The sequence below is a fragment of the Hevea brasiliensis genome, chromosome 16 (assembly GCF_030052815.1).
Source record: "Hevea brasiliensis isolate MT/VB/25A 57/8 chromosome 16, ASM3005281v1, whole genome shotgun sequence".
Classification (NCBI taxonomy): domain Eukaryota; kingdom Viridiplantae; phylum Streptophyta; class Magnoliopsida; order Malpighiales; family Euphorbiaceae; genus Hevea; species Hevea brasiliensis.
The window spans coordinates 69915979-69940534 of NC_079508.1; the positions used below are offsets into that span (position 1 = coordinate 69915979).

Below are 24556 nucleotides of genomic sequence, written 5' to 3' on the forward strand. Positions count from 1 at the left end.
TATTAAATAACACAATAATACATCAAACTATTGATATAAGAAGTGAAATGAATTTACATTAAAAAAATTTTTAGAAGTATTTGGTTTCTACCCTTTGTATCTCTAAATTTAGAAATATATATTTTCTCTCTATATATGTATATGTACACACACATGCTAATGCTAGGCTTAACAAGTGGTGGCAACATGTTAGATTATTTTTTAAGTATTCGATTCGCTTGAATTTTTATAGAACATGTTTTGATACTTCATAATTGGGGTTTGAACAGTTTCAAAGAATAATACTTTTTGCAGGGTTTGAATAAAGTTTAAGTGTTAGGTATCTATTATCTGAATTCGTTATAAATATTTAATTAAATATAAAATATATAAATTTTTTATAATAATATTTATAAATTTTATAGAGTTATTAAGATTTTAAAACACAAATTATTAATAAAAATATTTTTTTATTTAAATTATTAATTAACAAATATAAAATTAAACTAGTTTAGTAATTGAAAATAAATTTTAATTGAATTTGGGAGAAATTTAAGTTTTAAAAATATTACTTGAATTCAAATTTAGATAAAGTGATTTTCATGAGTATTTACCCGTTGTTATCCTTAGTTTCAACTTTCAATTGTATTTCAATTGTAAGGAAGAACTAATCTTTTGGGCAAAGTAAAAAAAAAAAAATTTATTAAAATTCAAATAACCGGAGAATCTACTTGATATTTTTTAAAAATTTTTAATCATTTTGAACTTTTGATTGAATAAAGAGCTATTAATAATTGTTTAATATTTTATTTGGAGGCTCTTTATTTCGGGTTTATTTAATTTTGATATTATTATTAAAGTTACAATATAGAAAAATACATTATTAATTATATTAGAGATTATTAAAACTTGATTTTAAATTAAATTTAATATATTTTAGTTATAAAAAAATCTTAAAAAGCTACAATTTTTTTTAATTATTTTTTTCAAATGTATTATGAGATTTTTTCCAAATTATTAAAATCACAATATTTTAAATTATTTTTTTCAAATCCATACATCACAATATTTTTTCCAAATAAATATTTACTTGCTAGCTAGTGACAAAGTTTATCGTTGTGCATTAATTAATTACTTGATCCCATGAATAAGGGCTTTATTAGTACTAATTTTTTGTGATTAGTTACATTTGATCAACCAATTTCTTGGTGCTAGCCGGTTTCCTGCAACAGTCCTGAGCACTTTGCTTCGCTTCCTGTCTTGGTTATTAAAGCAGCCACTGAACCCACAAAGGCTGCATTCAGATAGGTGGTAGGTTCAGCATGAGAGTAGTCCGATCTCAAATCTTTGTATTGATCATTTGAATCAGGGCCTCCAACAATGGCACCCACATGTGTATTTGGATTTGGTTGGTTAATTGAGTAAAAGCTTGAGAAACCATCATTGCAGCCCACCTTTTCTGGGTGAACTTGGATTGAAGGGATGGATGCAGCTCTATGGTGTATTTGGGTTGGGTATTTGCTGCCAAAGCCCACCATATATGACATCTTCATTGGGTTATTTCCAAGTATATAGTCCACCTAAATGGCACATCCACCAAAACCCAATTTAAAAACATAATCTTTAGTGTTCTATTTGACCCTGTTATATGTTCATTTTGGTCATATTGGATTGGTCAAGGAATTTTCTTTTTGTTGGATACATCAGAAAAAGAGAAGTTGGTATGTACCTGTGATTTTGCAAAGGCTCGGATATGAGAGGCAGAGAAATGTACAGAGCCACATTGGAGCCTACTGATATGGCGTGCAGTCAATGTTCTGGAGTAGATAAAAAGCAACATGGTGGAGCTGGTGACATACTGCAGATTAGAGCTATCTCTAGTATACAGAAGCCCACCTGCAAAAAAAGCACAGAAAGTGGTCAGAAAATTTTGACAGATCTTTTTCCAGGGTATATAAAATGATTTGATTTTAGAAATTTCAAGTTGGGAGACTTAAATTCAAGTCCAATTAGAGTGAAGAGATGGAGAATTTCCCTGCACTCAGATACCTACCTGGAGTTGTTCTAATCTGCACAGAACTACTCCCAGGCATCAATGCACATATAAATGACTCTGCATCAGTCTTAAACTTATCCAAATCCTTATTCCCAGCAAAGAATTCCTGGACAAAAATAATACTATTTCCCTTTCAGGCTCCAAGACTAGTGTTTAAGATTTTGAATTTATTTTTCCTCTTCTTATAGTAATACCTTTGCAAGTAATGTCTGAACTCCAGCAAGTTTGTTGTCCCAACTGAACTCAGACACTGCGTGACTCCAGCCACTATTGCTGGAGACATAACTCAAGTACTTGCATTCTCCACCTGCTTTGTATAGCCAAGATGCAGCCCACAATAACTCATCCTTAATAAGAATTAATTGGGAAACTATTAGCTCATACAGAGACATAATTACGCAGAAATATTTAATTAAATATCTTCAGTAGCTTAACTTTTTTACCTGATAGCCTGAGAAGGAGCAGTAGAAAGGGCAAGAAGCTTGATAAGATGCTCTGTACTTGTCTGCGAATTCAAACAGCTGCAGATTCCTTAATTAGAATAAGACAGGTATTAAAGATTTATTGTACGTATACTGGTTTTTTGGCCTTACTGATCGTGAATGGCTTAACAACTTGGCAGAATATCTGGAGTCAACAGCCTTAAACACAAGTGAAGCAGCAGCGAGAGCAGCTGCGGCCTCAGCTGCAGCCTCAGTGCCTGGTGAATTAGGAGTTATCTTGTAAAGTTTTCGAGGGGTGTCCATATCTTCTGGGCGTTCCCAGCATTGGTGATCAGCATTTCCATCTCCCACCTGTGAAAGGATAATATAATATCACAGTAAATTAAAAATGAAATTAATCCACTTCTCCATGAACTTTCACAGATAAAATCCATTCCTACCTTTTCTGCATAATTGAAGGTAAGGTTCTATGAGAAAGAGATAATATATAAACCTGCGGGTAGAATGTGGTGGATGAAGTATGACATCGTATAAGGAAGTCAGAGCCCCAGCGGATTGCACCCTTGAGGTAACCAAGCTGGTTGACAGAAGATATCTCTTTCTGATACTCAGTTGCAGCCCAACTCAATAAACTAACAGTATATGACATTGGCCATCCAAATTTAACATTATCACCAGCATCATAATAGCCTCCTATTAAACTCACCTGCCAAAACACACCACAATATCAAATTACCATAACAGTAAGCTTTCTTTCTTAAGAATAATTTGTGGGCTGAGCATTAAAGCAAAACTAACTACTTAGATGTGCATGTTCATAAATTTAATTGCTTTCTTATTAGTAAGGCTTCACATGCATAAAGTAAACAAATATGTAAGTGTATAAATAAAAGTTAATATTATCCTAAACCTAGTAAAATGGAAGAAAAATCATTTATGTATGTAAATGATCCTAACTAATAATTGAAGAAATTACTTTAATATTTCATGAGTGATCTCTCTTTTACCAATTTTGTATATCTACACCAGAAAGCTATACAGATGTGGCATTGCTCTTCATAACTATTAGCATGGATATGTAATTTTCATTAAAACACAGTTTGTTCAATCAGATAACGTGTACTATTAGGCATGTATATATACATTATTAGGCTGGCCATCAGAAAGTGCAGAATTTGCCCTCCATTTTACTCGCCGGTCAGCAGGCAACTTCCCGGAGCGTTGCCCTTCAAAAAATAAGATTGCTTTGCCAAGTGCATCTCCATAGCTAAAACCTGATGAGTTCTCATTTTCGATGGCCAGCCCAGCTTGAGCAGCCAAAACACAAGAGGAAAAAAGAACCCAAAAAAGTTTAGTGCACCCCATGACTTGTGTGCGTGCGTGCTTGGAGTAGCTAGCTAAAGGTGGCCTTTATAGATTCATTTGAGTAGAAAAGTACCCACATGTTCTAATGAAGAAGATGAATTTTGGGGAAGTTATGAAGATGACATGTGGAGGGATGGAGATCGCATAAGGGATTTAGACTTTTGTACAGGAGTTTTTATTTTTTTTATTTTTTTATTAAGGAGTAGTTTGAGTCACAGAGACTTTACATTTTAGAATATATATATATATATATGAGAAGTAGAAGTAGCCACTCCTCAACGTCATTAGCTACCATAATTCTCATGCATGTTACTCGCATTTTTCTCTGGTGCTCCCATACTTGTGATTGTGATCTTCCGGCCAAATCTGAATTGAGTTTTAACTCAGTAATTTTAGAGTTAATTTTATTAAAATTTCAAATTTTAATTAAATTTTTTTATAAAGAAATTTGATAATAAATGAGAAGCCAGAAAATATTCTAAAATAATTGTTTTTTTAGCATATATATATATATATATATATATATATATATAAGATGATTGTCATTCAACAATAATAATCACAAGCATCTGCAGTAAAAATCATTTTCTCCTTGTATTACTACTTAATTATATACTAATAATAATTTTTTTTCTTCAAAAAATATTCTTTTTATTCTAAAAAAAAATAAATTGATTTGGCTCTAAATTAAATTCAAAAAATATAAATTTTTAACCTTTTATATTATAAAATAGAGTGATGACTAAACTATTATTTTGATGCTATACTACACATGCAACTGTCTAAAATATTTTATAAGATTAATTTTTTATTTATTTTATAAAAAAATTTATATATAAAAAATATAAAAATTATTTTTAAATTTTTATTATTTAGTTACAATTTTAAAAGTTTATGTCTGTATATAAGTGTTTTTATATTTTAATAATATTATTAAAATTTAAAAAATAATTTTTATTTTGAAAAGAGAAAATAATTTTATTTTTTTATTTGATTAATAAAATATTTTTTATTAATTTATTTTTTAAAAATTTTAAATAATAAAAAATAAAAAAAATATTTTTCTTATAAAACAAACAAAGTCTAAAAAGTGCTAAGTTTACTGTTTGTGGAAGTTAGTCCTTTAGGCACGCATCACATCTCTTTTACCAATTCATAGTTAAGCAATCACATGGAAATATTTTTTTGTAAAAAAAAAAAAAAGAAAAATTACTGATATATTTGATATAATTATTTGAATTATAATTAATAAAATTTTATATTAAATATATTAATTAATTAAAAGTAATTAAAAATCAATTTAAATATTTTATTTAATTATAATAACTCTAAAATAGTTTTTCAAATTAAAATTTTCAATAAAATTTAAAATAATATTTAAAAAAAAGAAATTCAAATCATAATAAAAAAAATTTATATCAAGAAGCCTCTTGAAAAAAAAATTCTTTTTAATAATTTTTACTTATAAAAAAAAAAACTACATATCATCATATTTTTAATGGAGGATTATAAAGTTAAAAAAATAATTAGAAAAAAAATAAATTTTTGACAAACATGACTATATATATAATAATATAAAAATTAAATAAAATAAATTTAAACTATATAATGTGCATAATCATATATTTATCTTTTTCCTTTATAAAAAAATAAAAATAAAAAGACTGCAAATGCTCCTTCACAGGAACATGTCTCCTTTAGGGCCTAACTTGTTAGGCACATAGTTGAGAGAGTGATGTGGATGAGCTATGGATAGTCCACGGTTTGCCATTTTTGGGTATAAAGCAAAGCAACGTCCATATCGATGGATTCCTACTTCTCAGCTTTTCTTATCTTTTCCATTTCCGTTTTTCCAAACTTTTTCTTGTTCCACTGGCTTTTGTCCATCACCAAAGACCCACGTATTTACAGTGAGGATATATATATATATATATATATATATATATATATATATATATATATATATATATATATATATATATATATATATATAATTAATAAAATATTGCAGAAGCACGTATAATAAAGATTATTTGATATATTTAATATATATATACATTTAATATATATATATATATATATATTAAATGTACTGTAACACCCCAAAAATTTTAAATTTTATTATTTTATGAGTATTATTGATATTTTAATTTTATTTAAATTTTAAGAAATTATTTGAGATTTTTTGGATTTTAAAAATCGGGTTCGATTTTTCGAAAATATAAATTTAGATGATTTTTAAAAATTAATTTAAAGACCACGTGGCAAAACTAAAAATATATTTGGAGTCTACGAATTTTTCAGAGTTTTCTGAAATTTTTTAGGAATTTTTGGACCTCGTTTTCGGTCCCGAAGCAGAGTAAAAAATTTTAAAATTTTGTATCCTGAATCGAACCGGCCGAATCAAACCGGACCGGATCGAACCGATCGAATCGGACTGGCCTTTTCTTTTTCTTCTTTCCCCTTCCCCGCGCGCGTCCGACCTCCCTCCCTTTCTCTCTCTTTTTCTCTCTCCTCCCTCCTCCCCTTGCCGCCCCGCCACCTCCCCTGCCACCCCAGCTCGCCGGCGCCCACCCCCAGCCGTCCCAGCCCACCGGCCGCCGCCCCAAACGGCCGGAAAACGCAGGCGAACACCCCTCCCTTACGTGAGCGACTTTTCGACTTCCCGGCCAAAATCCGGCCGATCCAGCCACCAATCGGACCGGGTCTTGTGTCTAAATTCATCTACTCGTCGAGAGCTTTCCATAGACACCAAGAACACCGAAATCCATCGAGCGGTTTGTCCAATTTTTGCCCGGGAAGTTTTAGCCCATTTTGATTTTCGGGCTAGATTTCTCGCAAACCGTGAACCCCACGAGAAAACCGAGAGTACCAGAGCGCTCCACTCGTCGAGAGCTTCGCGGGGATATAAATTTCAAAATTTTTCGACACCGTTTTTCGGTGGGTCCCACGGAACTTCGCAGTGTTTTTCCGAGCATTAAATAAGTTTAGAAAATTCTGAAAAATTTATGTACTAACCCCCGTGTTGTGGGCTTCGTGTAGGTATCCTCAATTCGCGAAAATTCGACAGTTGACCGGTGCGTGAATTTACGCCGCATGCACTTCATCGGAAAAGTCTCCGAATTGGACCAAGGTTTTGGCTACCCCCCATTGTCAGATGTCCCGAGCGCGTCCCCGAAGTCGGAATCGGCAAAGGTAAACCCGAACCTTGCTTTTTCGTAATTTTCTAGTGCTTAAATAGGATTAAAAATTCATAAAATATTCGTGGTAGCTCAGAAAATTATGATTCTTTTTGCAATAGCCTAGTAATATTGCTAAGGACTGCGGGGCAAAGTTTTAGAATTTTTAGAGCTTGTTTGGGTAGTTTTTGCAAAAATGATCAATTATAATGACTAAATTGAAATTTTACATATTGTGATGGATGACTGATTTGATGGGCCCAAGAGGGGCTGTGTGATGTGATTGAGTTGTGGATATATGGATTGTGAATATAGAAGTGTGTTTTGAGCCATTTTTCAGGTTGGGTAGGTCCTAGGTATAGGGGAGACTCTGCAGGATTTTCGGCACGACTTAGGACGTACTTGGTCTTTTCTTGATTTGTATTGAGTCATTTATATTAAATAATTGTAATGTAATTGTCAGGTGAGCCGATGACCTTCTTCCTCCCCAATGCCATAGTGACCGTTGTCAAGTCTGTGAGTAAAATATTAATTTTAATTGTAATTTCACTATTATTATATGTTCAAGCATGCCCATGCATCACTTATATGCATATATCTATGTAGATAAACTTTAGGCACGATTTATGTTGCATTCATAACTGTGAAAGTGCCATGTATGTTGTTGTGGTAATTTGGAGCAGTGTGCGTGCGTGTGATGTGGTGTGGACTATGGATAGGACGGGTAGACACGGCTTGAGATCTTCGCTGGGACCCGGTCCTTCGGGGTAGACACGGTTTGAGTTCTTCGCTGGGACCCCGATTTGGTTTATTAAGCGAAAGTCCGGCTTGAGTTCTTCGCTGGCACCAGGTTGGATTTAAGAGAGCTGTATAGGGGATCAGCTCCCATATATTATGATTGATATTACTGGGTGTGTGAGTGCTCCAAATTACCTTTTTGCTGTTATGATGTGAATTGTTGCTGATGTTGCATTTCACTCCACAGGGTGCATTAGTTTTAGATAGTTATAGAGATTATGGTTAAAATTGATATTTTACTCTCTGAGTCGAACGCTCACTCTTGTTCAATATTTTTCCAGGCCATAGGAGGATATTTTTGAGGTTAACCTGCTTTCTTCCTCGCAGGTCGATTATTAATGTTTGTATAAACTTGTTAAATCTCAGAATTTCCGCATGTGTTAGGAATGTTTATTTGATATGAGTCTGTAAACTGAATTATTATTTTGTACCTGTAAACTTAATATGCTATGCATGTTTGATGGATTGGATAAGGGAGCTAAGCTCCCATTTATTTTTATGCTGATGAGTATGTGGAGGGTGAGCTGAGCTCCCAATTGAGTATTTACTGTGTTTACAAGTCGGGTGAGTCAAAAACTCCCCGTTGATAGGTCCATTTTATGGCCGGACTCTGTCCGGTTGATTTCTTGAAATTGGGCCCAAATGGGCCTTAGAGTTGGGTTAAGTGAATAGTTAGGCTTACTACGAGTCTCGGGGGCTTTAAGCTGGCCCAGGTCCTAGTGCCGGTCCGGCCCATAGGTTGGGTCGTGACATGTACCAAATAATCTCTTTACTATACGTGCTTCTACAATATTTAATTAATTTATAATATGATGAGTTTTGTTAAATTAAATTAGAAATTAATTAATACATAAATGACTTTAATTTGTAAATAGGAAAAAAAAGACTTTGATATATAATTATTGTAATTATAAAAAAGTCTTTTAAAATTAAAATTTGAACCAATTTAAACACACACACATATTAGATTTCTTAATTTCTTATCGTGTTGCATGATAACAGTTATGCCAACACATGTACGTACGCATGTATATTGGTAACCAACTCCTAACTATCTTTACCATTCTCTGTTCAAGCTGCAATTAATATAGTTTCGTCTATAGTAGTAGTGATTTTCTGGAGCTCTCTTCAACTTAAAAATTAAACTGTATTAGCCTTATCATTTAGAGTATATATACCAAAACAATAATGCTCATATTCTACTGCATGACTGTGCCCAAGATTAGGTTGTCATTAACAAATATAGTCTAAACCACCACATCGCCGTTTGATTAGTGATCTGTCTTCACCAACATATATATATATATATATATATATATATATATATATATATATATATATATATATATATATATATATATATATATATATACCAGTTTACAAGTTTAACAGCATATAATTAATCCATGAACTTTAAACCATCTCAGAAGCCAATCATGCATGTATTATATTGTATTCTTTCAAGTAAGGTACAAGCCCTAGCCCTCCTTGCATGTGGGAGAAAGCATTATCTAATTGAGGATTAAGACGGCCAAGATGCGTTTTGGGCACATGTTTTTGCAGGAGGACGGTTGAACAGAATTAGGTGAAGTGTAGTTGGGTTTAATTATGGTTTCAAGCCAAGGTTTTCTTGCTAATCTTTGCATGGAACTGTTCAACTAAACCCACAAACATAAATTCCCATACATTCGAATAACTCTTATTTCCAGAATTCGTAATGGATAATGGAGAAACTCCACCATTGCCGACTGTAGAAGATGTTTTAAACTTCAAGCCCTTACTTCCATTAACTTCACTGCTTCCTCCGATGGCAACTGACCAACTTGGACAGGACTCTCAATTTGGTTCTGATATTGATTGGATTAGCCTCCTCTCCGGTTCCTTCAAAATCGGTGATCAAAATCCCTCACCACCAACGGCCGCCAGAGATGGTGAGAATGTAGGCAAAAACAAGAAGAAGGGTGGCAGGGCCAAGAATGCTATGCCACCGAGAATTGCATTTCATACCAGGAGTGTGGATGATATTCTTGATGACGGTTATAGGTGGCGAAAATATGGACAAAAGGCCGTGAAAAACAGCGTCCACCAAAGGTACATGTGCTTAATTAATTAATTATCTATAATCAAGAACTGAATCTCTGACAGTGATATTAATTAAAGTTTTTTCTTTCACTGGAATAATGTTCTTATGATTGTCGTTTTCCACGTGCTGGAGAAGGAGCTACTATCGCTGCACGCAACATACCTGCAATGTAAAGAAACAGATCCAGAGGCTGTCAAAAGATTCAAGCATCGTAGTGACAACATACGAAGGCATGCATAACCATCCTTCCGAGAAAGTAATGGAAAGCTTAAGCCCCCTTCTAAGGCAGTTGCAGTTCCTATCTAGAATTTGACTCTGGCATTGTCTCCATCGTACGTGACTCAGCTGAAACATCATTTGGCTGTAGCCTGTAGGAGGGAAAATTGGGAGGATGTAGAATGTAGGGTAGTGAAAGATACTTTTGTTTGATACAACGGAAAAGTGAAAGGACTGAACTTGAATTGGACCCGAATTGGGAAGTTCATTTTCAAAAAAAAAACCCTTCCCTTTAAAAAAATTAAAAATCTTAAATAAGAATCAAACTAAAATTAGTACGAAAATCAAAGGGGCCATTCGGTCTGGTTATAGTCCCGCTTGCCCTGAAACTGAAATATCCAGTCAGGCTCCAGCCCGCAATCAGACTGATCAGCTCTAGGTTTAGCCTCCTAATTGGGGAGAAAGGAATTGCAGGAAAAGAAAATAATAAGGACGATTGGTTCAGGTTCTCAGTCTCATTCTGTTGGATACGAACTACTAAATCAAAATTTCTTTCCATCCTTTCACCTTTCAATCCCCTGATCAAGCAAAATATAAGCATTCAGAAGCAGTCCATTAGAGTGCTGCATAGCAATGCATTTACTGACGCAATCAGATGCAGAAAAGTTATGGAAGCCTAGAATGTTATGCTTATTATCTTGATCGAAACCATCATCTCAATTGTGAATCAAATGTCACTATTTCCCTGTATATTTATAATGTTGTTGTTCTATGTTGTCCGGTTATATTGAGTGCACTTACAATAATGTGCTAGAATGCACGCAAGAACCTTAAGAAGAGACAGATTGATTTCTAAAAAATTATTAACCATGTAATCTTTCGTACAACTCGGATCCTTCCACTCAGATGAAAGGGTCCAGTTATTTTCAGCCAAAAAAACCTGGAAACGTGGCTTGCGATGGACATCCAATGTTTGCATACATTGGTTTAGCCAGCTATTATCAGGACCAATAAAATAAAATAAAATCCCAGCACAAAATTGGATGTATATATGACTGTATAACCCCACTACCACCCCCAAAACCTACCCAGAACCCATTCATAAAAATAATGAAAGATCCATCAGTCTCTGTATGCAACTCATCTGGGAGGCCAGAACTAAAAGATAAATACTCAACTCAACTCAGCTCAACTAAGCCTTTATTCCAAAAATTTAGAGAACTGAAAGATGAATAACTAGAAAAATTATGAGAAGCTTAAGAGAACATACAAATCATACACAATGAGATTCTGTCTGCCTAAAATAAATTCTTTTACTGTGAACACATTAAAACCTGTGCATTTTTTAAGAAATCTTGTACGAACCATGAGTGCATCCCTCACTGCATGCTTCTTGAAGCTCGCCCGTAAGAATGTGCTTCACTACCTGCTGCTGTTCATAAAGGGAAAGTGCCCAATTCCATGCCATGCCTAGTAAGAAGCACCTTACGTTGCCCAACCCATTCTAGCCGGTAAGAAAAGTCAAAATTCTGAATTAGCATCTTCAAACTGTCTGCATAACTCAAACTCCTTGCATTATCCTACAGAAAAGAAATCATAAATAATGTTAGTATTTACAAATAACATTAGGAGTGCTTTTCGTGCAGTAAAAAATAACAGAGCATGCCTTTAAATAGATATTTCAAGACCCCAAAGAAATGATAACATGCTCTCTAGTTTATAAACAGATTAAGAAAGTGACTTCAGCCATTGCCTCCTTTGCTTAGCTTAGGAGGTTTGAGATTGGAATTTGGAGTAAAGATTGTTAATTTGAGCTATTGCGCTTTCCTCTTGTACATCCAGCCTAGAAGCGTAAGGAGAGGGGAAGGCCACACCCATCCTTCATTCTACATATATCAATTACATGAATTGGTTTTTGGTTTGTGGGAGAGACACCTGATTTAAGAACCTGAACCCCACAGTTAAGATCCTCCCCAAACCATGCAATTAAAGAATTTAAGATATGATCATGAACTTCCAAAACGATTGAATTGCTATTCAACGACTAGAACTAGAACAGTATGAAGTACCGTGCTCCTTGGTGATGCCCCAGCATTTGTTATGATATTTTATGTATTATAGCCAATTAAGCAAGCCATAGCTTAAGGATATATTAATCCTGATTTCTTGTGTTCATAAATAATTTCTACAGACTGTACTGCAAGGGAAATACCTGCAAATTGCTCTGTCTATCATGTCCCATTATGCTTGCCATTACACTAGACCTAGCAGAATTGGGAGAGAATCCTTCCCATGGAGGAACAAATATTAATTTGGTACACTGGACAGGAACAAGGCTTCGGCTCAGTTTCTCCCACCAGACAGATCCCAATGACCACCATCTGATCATCAAACCATGCTCAGAAAAAGCAACCAAACCCTGCAATTATTAGGACAAAATTTGCTCATTCAAAGAAATGAAAACAATCAACAAATTTTCATGTCTATCCTTCGTCAACTGATAGTATTAAAATAACATTCACAGATAGTAGCATATTTCTTGTTTACTGATAAAAAAGAACATGGCTGATGGTATAATTATGTCATATTCCCCACTCATTGAAATAATTTTATTAGAACATTCTAGCTGTTTGAAATTCTGCTTTATTTGTTAAGGTCCTTGAGGATATGAAGTACAAATCCACATCCAGAGAACCATAGAAATAAAAAATGCTGCTCAATGTATTCAAAGCCAATACAAGACATAAATTATGTCTCCTTAAGTACTTATAAAGCCTGCAAAGAAAAAAGTGTACCTCTCCATCAGGGGAAAAGCTCAAAGCTGAAATCACCGTAGTCACTGCTGTTTCTGATGTTCCTGAAAGCAAAGTTGGAAGTCCTAGAGGTGCACTCGCATCCAAAACCTTTATTTTTGTCACACTGCATCAAAAAAGCAGAGATAGACTAAGTTGAAGCAATTGTCACTCCTGAAGTTATTCAATTATAAGAGATGGTACAAGCAAAGGCTTGTAGTAGCTGAAAAGCTATGTATTTAGATAAGTATGAAACCAGCTCTAGAGGCATATTCTGCTTGGACAAAACTAGGTAGGCAGGCGGACTTTAAACGCAAAAACTAACCTGTACTACCACATGACTGCAATGCCAAAATAATAATGTATCATAGTCTAACAATTGTATCTTCTAATACCTTTGCATGTCATATACTGAAATGCTTGCATTATTGACCTCCCCAATTGCATCCCCAACAGCCAATCTCGTGGACGTGTCATTCAAGGCTACCATAGGAAATACACGTACAACTTCCCTTAGAGCTGTCATTGAACTCTGAATACAAGTTTTGCGCATGACTAAGTTGCCAGGGTCCATGGTGTGTAATATGAAGTTAACCACCTGCAAATCTGTCCACATGTCATATGAAAATTTATAACAAACAGCGTAAGTGTTAAAGTTTTATGCATGACCATCTTGCCAAGCTCTACTAACCTTATCAAGGTACTGAGCTAAGTATCTTGGAGAAACACGCACAACTCTGATAAGAGTTGTCAGAGATACCAGATGAACAGGTGAATCAGATGCAGTAGACCAAATTTGGCTTTCTATAACAGTCAAAAACCCAAGAATATCAACCACTGCTAAACTTGGAAGAAGAACACCAACCAAAATTTCTCGAATGGAAGATGGTACAGCTGGTTGGTGTCCAGCTGAGTTGGCAGATGGACTGCTAACACACTCTATTTGAAAGAATATATCTGTAATCAGACGAGGTATTTCAGAACCAATGCATGCTTTCCATGTATCCTCCATACCTTCTGCAAGGAGCTCTGCAGCAGTAGAACTATATTTTTCATTCGCAGCCATAACCAATTTTATTAATGGTTGAACCACCAGCATGGCAAGACTTGGTTTCACAAGACTAGGGTACCATATTGCCAATGCTGCTGCAACAATAATATGGGATGTCATTGCATCTTGACTTGTCCCTCCAACACATGAAATCCAGTCTGGCACTTCAAATGACTCTAACCATGCAAGTATTTTAGATTCCTCTACCTCAGTGATTCCTTGTGTTTCAGGTGAATTGACAAAAGCTTCTTCAGCTTGAGAGCTTCCTTGTGATTGAGGAAACATGCCAGAAGACAAACCATTATCAGATATTCCTCCTGCTTTCGAAGCTCCACCTTCATTTTCTCCAATTTCACTTAGGGATCTCACAAGTTTTGCATGATCACTTGTTCTCTGACCACAGAGAGGAAATGGAATTGCCCTTGAAGCAGCACAGTGGAATAAAGTGCGAGCAGCCATACGTACATGCTCACTCTCATCTTGCCAGAAACTCACCAAAAGCTGTTAAAAAAAAGGCATAAATTTTTAAAGAAGAGAGTCAAAGAACCTTGTCTAACAATACACAATTAGTACAAGTTTGGGGATTGATGTAATCTTCAAGATGCTTCTAAAAAACAATGAATAATAGCATAAGAGTAACTTTTCAGATCAATGGCTGTTGAAGTCCATTGACTCCATTGATAGGTTTTAATTTCAAGGGTAACTCAGAAATGAAATCAGCCTGGATAAGAAAGTTATGTAAATAATGTGGCCGATTACTGTGGAAATACACCTCATTGGAATTATATAATTTTTTTTTTCATTTTCCATTTTGATCTATGGTTCCTACAACTATAAAACAATAAAACTGGGCATCTAACAAAAAAGTTCTTGTTAATTCTGAAAAGCCATCTAAATACACACAGTTATTCATTCTAGTTTGCCAACACAATTTCACTTAGGAAGGAAACACATAAAACAATAAAAATAATCAACAATATATTTTTTTTTCCTGATAAGTAATAATTACACTCATTTTATCAAGTAAACATCAGCAATTTAAACGATCAAAATCCAGAGCATCAGATGTGACCTGCAGTAAAGGTGGTTTTATATCTGGAATTTGGTCAGCAAAATTCCGGGTGTAAAATGCTGCTAAAGCCCTGCAAACAATTTAGATCAGTCTAGTAAACAGTTCCAACAAAAAGCACATTTCCAAAAATGACATAAACCGGAAATGCTCATTAGAGGTGAAATTGTGAATCGTGAAAATTTAACAATTTGATGATCAAAGAATACTAATGTAGAATAGAAGTATAAGCTAGCATTAAAAAAAAAATCACACAAATAAAACTAAAGAAACGAAACTATAGAATTATCATACATGCCACACAAGCAAAAGACTGAAGACCTAACCCATAATAGATTTTTCCTTAAAGGTCTCCTAGTTAGTGAGCAAGCAAACAAGAATTTCCTGTTCTTTTTCAAATATTATTAGTTCAAGTGCAGTTGCCGCTTGCCAGTTTGCTTAGCAAGTACAGTCACTTGGCAATTGGCATTGTCTCCAGAGACTTGGTATTGGGTCCTGCTTATGCACGGGATGGGAGAGGCCAAGGGAGGGACAGGTCTACCTCCTGTTGGCTAACTCATCCTTTAGGAGGGAAAAAAAAATAGAAACTTCAAGAAAATAAAACCAGTAAAATAACTATTATTTTGAAGCCATATATGGACAGTGGAATTCCGTAAGTTTCATAATTACATTCAGAAGGCCAATTTTAACAATAACCCTACAATTTCTCAAGCACAAGGAGCTGAGACACTCCTTTCTCCAGTGGTAGAGAAGTCAAACTCCAACACCATTTTCGAGACAATAGATCTCGAATACTTTATTGTTAGTTATTTTAATATTTTGCTTTATCATGCTTTCCCATGCAAAATTGGAGATTTTAGTTTTAAATAAGCAATGGCTAGATTGAGTTAAAATCAAGAACTGAAAAAACCAACCAAATAAACGCCTAAAAAATAATAATAAATCTGAGAAAGATTGAGTTAAAATCAAGAACCTAAAAACCAAAATGCCCAAAAAATAATAATAAATCTGAGAAACACATGAAAGAAAAAGACTAATATCATTCATTACTTCTTTGTGGAACCACTTCAGTACCTGCTGGCTGCTGAACTGGAGGGAGACAAGCTAATCATGCCTTGGGCGATTGACACCATCGTCAGTGATCTCATAGCACAAAACTCGGATGATGATTTCCACAGCTGAAATGTTGTTTTCAATGTCTCAGGGAAACTTGAAATAAGCCAAACAAGATAATAGGTCCCAACATTTAATACAGGTCATGCAGAAGTACCTCAAGAGCAGCACTCAAACCAGGAAAAGTAAGGGTTAAAGACCCTTTGTCCCCTTGCAAACCAGAAGCTAAAATAAAATTCTCTGGTCTCTTTAGCTTCATGTCCATCATTAGCAATTTATCAAGCTCACTATCTACATTCCACAAATGTAAAATAGATAAACTAAATCTAAGTAGTAATTCTTCTAGTGACCTAATCCAATCCTGCCCCTCTACAGCATCAATAGAGATCCCATTCTTATCAGAACTATCATCAATGGATACATGGCGGGGACTTGGGGTATTTGTTCCCTGTTCCTTAACATTGGTATTCTCCAGCTTATCACTGCCATTTGCTACAGACTCACGCTTCTGACAAGAAAACATCAATGATGCAAGGTCAAAAGTGAGAGTAGCAATCCCAGGAAATGGACAAGTGCATCTAATGGGATATTTGCTGTTTTTTAGGAAAGATGATGTGGTTGGAGCAGAATTTCCCTTCTTAACCTGTGCTTGGGAACTAGTGGGCTCTAACATATTTGTAACACTTGACAATGTATTTGATGAGACGTTCCTCTTCTCCAAATAATTTTTGTGAGATGGAGAAAAGCTCCCATCTTCAATGACCGGCAGAAGTAATGAGGACACTGAAGTATTTCCATTCAGTATAGAACCAGATATGGAATTAGCACTGATTCCTTTACAAAAATGATCCAACATTGAATGGGAAGCAGTTCCACGAAGGACCCGCTCTAGAGCTCCTGTCTTTACATCCCAAATGTACAAAACATCAACAACATCAGATGTCCCTGAATGGCTCTGGCAAAGACATGCAATGTAGCCTCTTGCACCATCCCACACAACTTTTTCAGGATAGCTAGGGTGTGAAGGAAACATTCTCTCTACCCTTAAAGTTTCAAGAGAAGCAAGGGAAACACATGAGTCCTCCCCAACAGAGAGAAAGCAATCACTCCATGGATGTTCAGTCCATGCGGGGGAAAAGATTATCTGGCGCACTGGAGCAACATGCTGGTGCAACACTGTTATCAGATTTCCAGAGTCAAGATCCCATATGCGAACTGTGCAGTCTATGCTTCCAGAAACTAAAACCTGACTGAAACTCCATCCTTTGGCATTACCCAACATCTGGTGCGCTGCCAAACAAAGTACAGCACCACTGTGCCCAGTAAAATATTGTCTGAACACGTGTGAATCTACATCATCACGTGGACTTCTGCCATGAGAATCTGGTCCCAGAATCAAGTCAAAGCGTACAACCTCAATTTCACCACTAGAGAAGCCATACACAATAGCGTAAGGAACAAAAAGATTTTCAGAAATAACCATGGAAGAAGTTACAGTTTGTCCCCCATGCAAAGAACTGCAACTTTGACCATCTGCGTGTTTACTACTTTCATTTTCTGAGCATGAAACAGAACTTTGAGAAGAGGATATTCTCTTCTTCCTGCCACCATGGCCATATATTTCATGGAGCAAACTAGAGCTTGAGATCCACTCGGCAAATAAATCACATTCTCCCAATATTTTGCACTGAGACAGCTCCCCATATTTATCATGTTTTTGACATAAAGACCAGATTGTCACATGGGGTTTCCACTGTAAAGGCTCTTCAACGTCAAAGCAGACTGATTCAAATCGGAGAAGATGATTGTTAGACTGAATGAAAGAAACTGATAGTCTAACATGAAGAGGATAAGAAGCAGCAGGGATCTCAGAAAGAAGCTCACACTTAAATACATCATCCAAATACGATACAACATACACAACTGCAGAACCTGCACGGTTCCATACAGCAAAATTTTCCCAAAAATTTTCATATGCTTCCTGGGTATTCTGCATTCTAACGGCACCAAAACTTTCAAGAAACATCCCCCCAAGTATACATGATTGAGTAGAATTGCCTTCAACAGAAAGTAGATTGCCCAGAAAAGAAATCTCCCCAATTTTAGTGTCACTGGTCAATAGCCTAAATATGCAGCAATTTTTCAACACAAGTGCAATAAGGTTCCCTCGGGTTGCGATTGAAACAACCTGTCCTCCTTCACTCACACCATTACCCCAAACTGCGAACTGAGAACTCTTATGCTGGTCATTCACCCCTTCACCATCTAGGTTGGAATCTTTTAATATTGGAACCAATTGTACCCTAGCATACGAATCAGCCATAAAAACAGAATGTTGTTCCCCTTCCTCACCCAACAAAACTACATCCATAAATCTCAATGGCCCAATTGATAAATTCCCATGAAAAACAGTTTGCACAATAGTAAGACTATAAGTGTCAACAATTACTACAGTGCATCTTGGGGGTTTTCTAGGCTGAGGCTCCTTGTCTGCAGAATCCTCACTCCCATCAATAGAATAAATAGAATGATGATCAGATAATTGGGCAGAATCACCGAGACAACAGCCTATACACACATATCGAGAACTCGCGGGCAATGTACGAATAATGGATGGACTGCCAATCCAAGGGGGCAGTTTTCTTCTACGTCTGCAATGTCCGCTCCCTCTACTCCAGACACATAATAAGCCATCCACACAGGCACTTATTAAGGCACCACATGTACCGGAAATTGAGTTTGCAGCACCATTACTTGAATAATCTGTTTCTTTAACATCACCTGAAACGACCACAGGATAACAGATGCTGAGATCAGCTATTGGCGCAGCATGACCACACAGCATAGCAACCGGTTTGATCTCCTGTCAAATGAAAGAACGTTGATAAAAACGTAAAACGAACTTAGTTGCTGTGTAGATAGTTCTAATCAACGGAACCTAACAAACAGATAGAAGGCTTGCGCAGAAAGCAGTAATGATTAAAAAACGAGTTGAACTGAGTTACCGAATTGGAATCGGAGGTGGAGAGGTTCCACCAGATAATGGAGCCATCGGATCCGCCCGTGTATAAGGTCGGAGGTTGATTCAGTACAGCGGTGGCGGTAATTCTGTGACCCGGAGGCGTGCCTGACCAAACACACGCCACGGATCGGCACTTCATGGCCTGGTCAGTTCAGTTGAACCCGTGAGTGAGCGAGTCAGTGTCCTCGTTTGGGATGGCATAAGAGGAATCAGTAGCGGAGATTGACACCGTAAGGAGGGCAAATTCGCCGGCGTGAAAAGGGAAACTTAAAACGCAGTAACTGTATTAAAATCCATCAACACTGCAAGCCCACCGCCACTAATGAGCCCATCTTCCAGTATAAAAGAAAAATAAATTGATTTTCTTTTGTTAATTAACTTTAAATTTTTAATTAAATAATGCGAACAGTCTCCTTCCTCTTTGGCAGCAAACGACATGCCGTTTGCACTTTTAACTATCTTCTAACCTTCCCTCTGTGACATGCTTAAGTGCGCTAGAAAAATAAAACTTGCTCTCGAGTATTAATCATATATAACAAGGGAGATTCATTCGATTTGAGGGTTTTTAGATTTAGTTAGATGACAAATTTATATTTAATTTAATTAATTTTTTTAATATGTAATTTTAATTGGTTAATTAGAATAATTATAATGAAAGATAAATTACTTTTCATCTCTATATTATAAAATAATTATATTTAAATTTTATATTTTAAAAAATAAATAAAATATTTTAAAATTTTAATTATATTATATGCATTAATTATCTAATTATGTTTATTAAATTAAATAAAAAAATAAAAATATTTTACTATTTTCTCTTTCTTTAAAATTAAATATATTATTATTTTGTAATTTCTATTTTATCGTCATGAACATTTTCATTTATAAATTTTTATCATTATTAATACTATTATTAATATTTTAATTTATTACTGATCATACTTTAATCATGAAATTTTATGTAATATATTCATAATTTTATGTCAGTATTTAATTTAAAATGATAAAATAATAAAAAAAATAAATATAAAAAAAATAATCATCATTAAAAAAAAATAATTTCTAATATATGAATAAAATTAAATTTTACAATATTCATTATTATTATTATTATTTCATAATTAATTTATCAATTTACATATTAATGCCTATATAAAATAATTAATTTATTATATAATATCTTCTTAATCACTTAATAAAAATTGAATTGATGGTAATAAAACGTGCATGATAAATCAGGATTTAAGTCTCTATTTTTTGAAAAGATAAAAAGCAAAAATTAATTATGTCATTATGACATAATGAAGTAACCGACCCTTTGCAAAAGAGCAAGTCGATAAAATCCGAAATCATAGACCTCATCGTCTACAGGCTACAGCCGTTCCACTGAAGTCTCTAGAAGTCGAGCAATATCCAATTTTTCCCTACATAGCTTTCTCTCCCTTTTCTTGTTGGATAGTCTCAAATCACTCTCAATCCTCACTACACTCTATTCTCTTAGCCCAAGCTTCAACAATGGCCTGCGAGTTGGCTGAGAAGGCAAAAGAAGCAATCATCGATGATGATTTCGAACTGGCCGTGGATTTATATTCCAAAGCCATCAAATTGGACCCCACCAACGCTGATTACTTCGCCGACCGAGCTCAGGCCTATATTAAACTCAATAACTTCACTGGTATTGCCACCGAAGAATTACCGTATGCTTTCCAAATTTTGCGTTTGTCAGTTTTGGCTTTAGATCTGGTGATATCGCGGTTTATTTTTCGTTGAGACATATGATAATGATAGATTTCACATGCTGTATGGCATTCTATTGGGTTTTGCTTTTCTGTTTGTGGATGTGAATCTTTTAAACGTTAAGCTGATTTTTTTTTTTTTATTGTATAATGCAGAGGCCGTTGCTGATGCTAACAAGGCTATTGAGTTGGCTTCTTCGATTGCCAAGGCATATTTGCGTAAAGGGTATGTAACATACTACTCTATTTTTCTGACTTCTATATGAAATTAAATGTTTACGTTGGCAGTATAGTTCTTTTTGTGTCTGCTTGCTGCCTTGTCAATTTATAATTGCCGATTTTTTGTTTTAATATTAGTATATCAAGTGATTTCAGGAAACTTAAAGTTTTATAGTGAGCTAGTTTTAGGTTGCAAAATATCTAGGTTTGAACTACTAGTAAGCTTATTTTTGGTTTATGCATATTCCATAGAGATTCTTATTTTAATTAATTTATTGTTCATGCATAGCCTTTGAATTGATGCTTGCTAATATTTTCCATTTTCCTGTCAACGGATATGTTCATGTGAAATAAATTATTGTTCCTATTGTTATAATACTGCTAATTGATTCATAGAGTTTAATATTGTGCAGTACTGCCTGTATGAAGCTTGAAGAATATCATACAGCCAAGAGAGCCCTTGAAATCGGTGCATCTTTGGCTCCAGATGATTCCAGATTTACCAAGTTGATCAAAGAATGTGATCTGCACATAGCAGGTATATACATGTTTTTGTTTTTGCTGATAGCATAAAATGCTTATGTTGGTTATTCCAGGTTTAGCAAAGACAAATCTTGAGGAGCTTCATTCACTTTCATTTTTTGAGCTTGTTTTAATTTTTCACTCATTTATTGACAATTTATATGATGAATGTTGATTTGTTTCTAGAGGAGTTTTATGATCAAAGGAAGTCCTTGGCACCAAATGTTCCACTGAGTGCTACACCTGCATCTGTTGGTTCCTGTAAGAATGAAACAATCTCTTCAGAAAAACCAAAATACAGGTACTATGGGTTTTGTTTTTCTTTTTCCTTGTACACGCTTCATCCTTTTTTGAAAATAAAAAATAGAAAAAATCATTTATTCCTCTTGATTTTGTTGGTCTCAATTCTGATTTCATTTTTGTTACCATCCATCAATTTCTATTTGTACATGTATAATAAATAGCTTCACCCATGTATAAAGTGAGATAAGGGCACACTTGCGGGGCATATACAACTTATCTTTTCTTCAATACTGTGGCTTCACAGTCTAAGTAAAAAGGGCAAAAATATCTCACCAAAAGGTTTATTTTTGGAATAAATAGTTTACGACGTGAACCCATTAATCTAGAATGCAATTGATTTTGATGGAAATGACCTTTTATCAACCCAAGCAAAAATGCCAATAGAGGGATAACATAGCAAACTTTTAGGTGTTTGGTTGAACCTGAGAAATTGTGCCTCTATGTAGAATACATTTCCAATTGCTTTACCCTCTTCATGTTTAAATTTATTGATTTTTTTTGCCTGTATACTAGAAATAAATTTTAGATTATTGGTCATCTTTGCAAAGACAGCAGGGACAATCTTGCCAATTTTTGTTGTTTATTCAATTTTTAATTTTTTGGCCCTGTTGAATGTTAATATACTGTTTCAGTTGTGTGGATGTTGACAATTGATAATTGAACAGACATGAATACTACCAGAAGCCAGAGGAAGTGGTTTTAACAATTTTTGCAAAGGGCATTCCAGCAGAAAATGTCACAGTTGATTTTGGTGAACAAATTGTATGTCTATCTTCTTGGAATTTTTTTTTCATCCTTTTTCTTTGAAGTAGATTCTCTTTCTTTATTAATCATGATCTATGCTTTTATTACCCTCTAGAAAGTGCCAAGAGTCCAAAGTTGCTGATAGTTTGTGTAATTTCCTCATGCAGCTCAGTGTTACCATCAATGTCCCTGGTGAAGATACATATCATTTTCAACCTCAATTGTTTGGAAAAGTATGTTAGTAGCTTCTCATATGTATGCATTCTATCTCCCATTGATTTCACTTGAGTACAATTTTGGAACCCACGCATGTTCTAGAAACTGTTGGGTTTGTTTGCATTAAGTTTGACAGACTTTAAAGCATTTTATACTGACTAATTTTACTTATGCACTGGCTTTTGAGAAACAGATATTACCTGATAGGAGCAAATATCAAGTATTGTCAACCAAGATTGAAATCCATCTTGCAAAAGCTGAAGTTATTAACTGGACATCTCTTGAATACTGCAAGGGAATTATAGTCCCGCAGAAAATAAATGTGTCATCAGGTAGGCCAAATGCTCATACTGGCTGGCGTTCTTGATTCAGCATGGTTCATCAATTTAGTTGCATCCATTGGAAATGGTTTCCCCAAAGCAGAAACAGTCTGAATTCCAATATAATTGAAGTTGACCATATGAATTCTTATTTTTTTAGTGAGAGGCTCATCAACAACAAAAATTTATGTTGTGTAGACAACAGAATGCTTAATGCTTTATGGCTAATCAGTTTGCTTCACATTTATGAACATACAGTTGGATCTCGAAGGCCTTCATATCCATCTTCAAAATCAAGAGCAAAAGATTGGGATAAGTTGGAAGCCCAAGTGAAGAGCGAGGTGGTTCATCTAACAATAGTTGTTTTATATTGGTTTCTTTGACTACTTGAGAGGTCTTTTTTTTTTTATATATTCTGTTGATGCTATGATGGTCTGGATTTCAGGAAAGAGATGAGAAGCTAGATGGTGATGCAGCTTTGAACAAGTTATTCAGGGACATTTACCAAAATGCAGATGACGACATGAGAAGGGCTATGACCAAATCTTTTGTAAGATTCCAAACAGCTTGTTTGCATTTGCACGATATGATTTTGACAGTAGGGTGGGCCTATTTTTATTTGTTCTTTCAGTTGCTTTTTATTGTGTGCCAGCCGCTTTTTACTTTTTTTCTTTCCTCCACTTGGTTTATTCAGTCAACAGACTGAATTATCCTATCCTATCCCATCCCATGGAAGGGGAGGTTTTCTATCCTCTGGCGTCCTTCTCTTCTTTTGAGCAGTTTTGATTTTGTAGAAGTTAGCAATAGCTGAAAGATAGTAATTTCATTAGCAATAAGGAAATAATTTGGATTATTGGTTCTAATGGATGATATTATATATTCCACTTCGGGGATGCACTTGTATAGGTGGAGTCAAGCGGGACGGTACTTTCAACTGACTGGAAAGAAGTGGGTTCAAAGAAGGTAGAAGGTAGTGCTCCAGAGGGTATGGTAATGAACAAATGGGAATATTGATCTAGTGCACCAGTCTGATTATGTAATGCCTGCAATGTCAGATTTTTGCTCTTCTAGGGTTGCTCTTCCTTTTTTTTTTTTCCGACAGTGTAGTTATTTTCTATCCTGCTGTAAATTCACTACATAATCAAAGACACTTTCATTTTTATTGTAGGAAACTGTTTGCATTTATAGTTGTAACATTTGGCTGAGATTTTGATTACGCTGAACTAGTAAATAAGAAGCTTGGTACACACAAAATGGAACTTACATTGCTTCTTTCTTCCACAGCAGCTAAATTGTTATCATTTGATTAAAGATTCCTTGTGAAATT

General features: G+C 34.9%; 4 protein-coding genes across 6 annotated transcripts; 2 read left to right on the top strand and 2 right to left on the bottom strand.

Annotated features, from left to right (window-relative positions):
- Nucleotides 1-1077: 1077 nt before the first annotated feature.
- On the bottom strand, nucleotides 1078-3872 carry LOC110664152 (endoglucanase-like). Its single transcript, XM_058138600.1, has 8 exons — nucleotides 3622-3872; nucleotides 2972-3184; nucleotides 2629-2829; nucleotides 2479-2556; nucleotides 2230-2382; nucleotides 2033-2141; nucleotides 1709-1875; nucleotides 1078-1559 (listed from the first exon to the last, which is right to left on the bottom strand). Exons 1-8 carry the CDS (start codon nucleotides 3841-3843, stop codon nucleotides 1191-1193), a joined length of 1512 nt encoding a protein of 503 aa, XP_057994583.1. The 5' UTR covers nucleotides 3844-3872; the 3' UTR covers nucleotides 1078-1190.
- Nucleotides 3873-9303: 5431 nt separating this feature from the next.
- LOC110664136 (probable WRKY transcription factor 43) lies at nucleotides 9304-10375 on the top strand. Its single transcript, XM_021823702.2, has 2 exons — nucleotides 9304-9911; nucleotides 10039-10375. Exons 1-2 carry the CDS (start codon nucleotides 9538-9540, stop codon nucleotides 10214-10216), a joined length of 552 nt encoding a protein of 183 aa, XP_021679394.2. The 5' UTR covers nucleotides 9304-9537; the 3' UTR covers nucleotides 10217-10375.
- A 931-nt stretch (nucleotides 10376-11306) lies between these two features.
- Nucleotides 11307-19509, bottom strand: LOC110664135 (uncharacterized). Of its 3 annotated transcripts, none has more exons than XM_058138597.1 (9): nucleotides 19150-19506; nucleotides 16302-19007; nucleotides 16106-16209; nucleotides 15035-15104; nucleotides 13603-14463; nucleotides 13307-13509; nucleotides 12915-13038; nucleotides 12332-12538; nucleotides 11307-11699 (listed from the first exon to the last, which is right to left on the bottom strand). In XM_058138597.1, the coding sequence occupies exons 1-9, from the start codon at nucleotides 19303-19305 to the stop codon at nucleotides 11556-11558; spliced, it is 4575 nt and encodes a 1524-aa protein (XP_057994580.1). In that variant the 5' UTR covers nucleotides 19306-19506; the 3' UTR covers nucleotides 11307-11555. The 3 variants fall into 3 exon arrangements, 2 of the variants coding, with proteins under 2 accessions (XP_057994580.1, XP_057994581.1); XR_009144970.1 differs by having other exon boundaries at nucleotides 11535-11699; nucleotides 12332-12500; nucleotides 19150-19507; XM_058138598.1 differs by lacking the exons at nucleotides 11307-11699; nucleotides 12332-12538; nucleotides 12915-13038 and having other exon boundaries at nucleotides 13316-13517; nucleotides 19150-19509.
- Nucleotides 19510-20518: 1009 nt separating this feature from the next.
- On the top strand, nucleotides 20519-24401 carry LOC110664134 (protein SGT1 homolog A). The gene is made up of 10 exons (XM_021823693.2): nucleotides 20519-20844; nucleotides 21062-21131; nucleotides 21538-21662; nucleotides 21833-21947; nucleotides 22615-22711; nucleotides 22861-22926; nucleotides 23103-23241; nucleotides 23488-23570; nucleotides 23675-23779; nucleotides 24136-24401. The coding sequence occupies exons 1-10, from the start codon at nucleotides 20685-20687 to the stop codon at nucleotides 24241-24243; spliced, it is 1068 nt and encodes a 355-aa protein (XP_021679385.2). The 5' UTR covers nucleotides 20519-20684; the 3' UTR covers nucleotides 24244-24401.
- The last annotated feature ends 155 nt before the right edge of the window (nucleotides 24402-24556 follow it).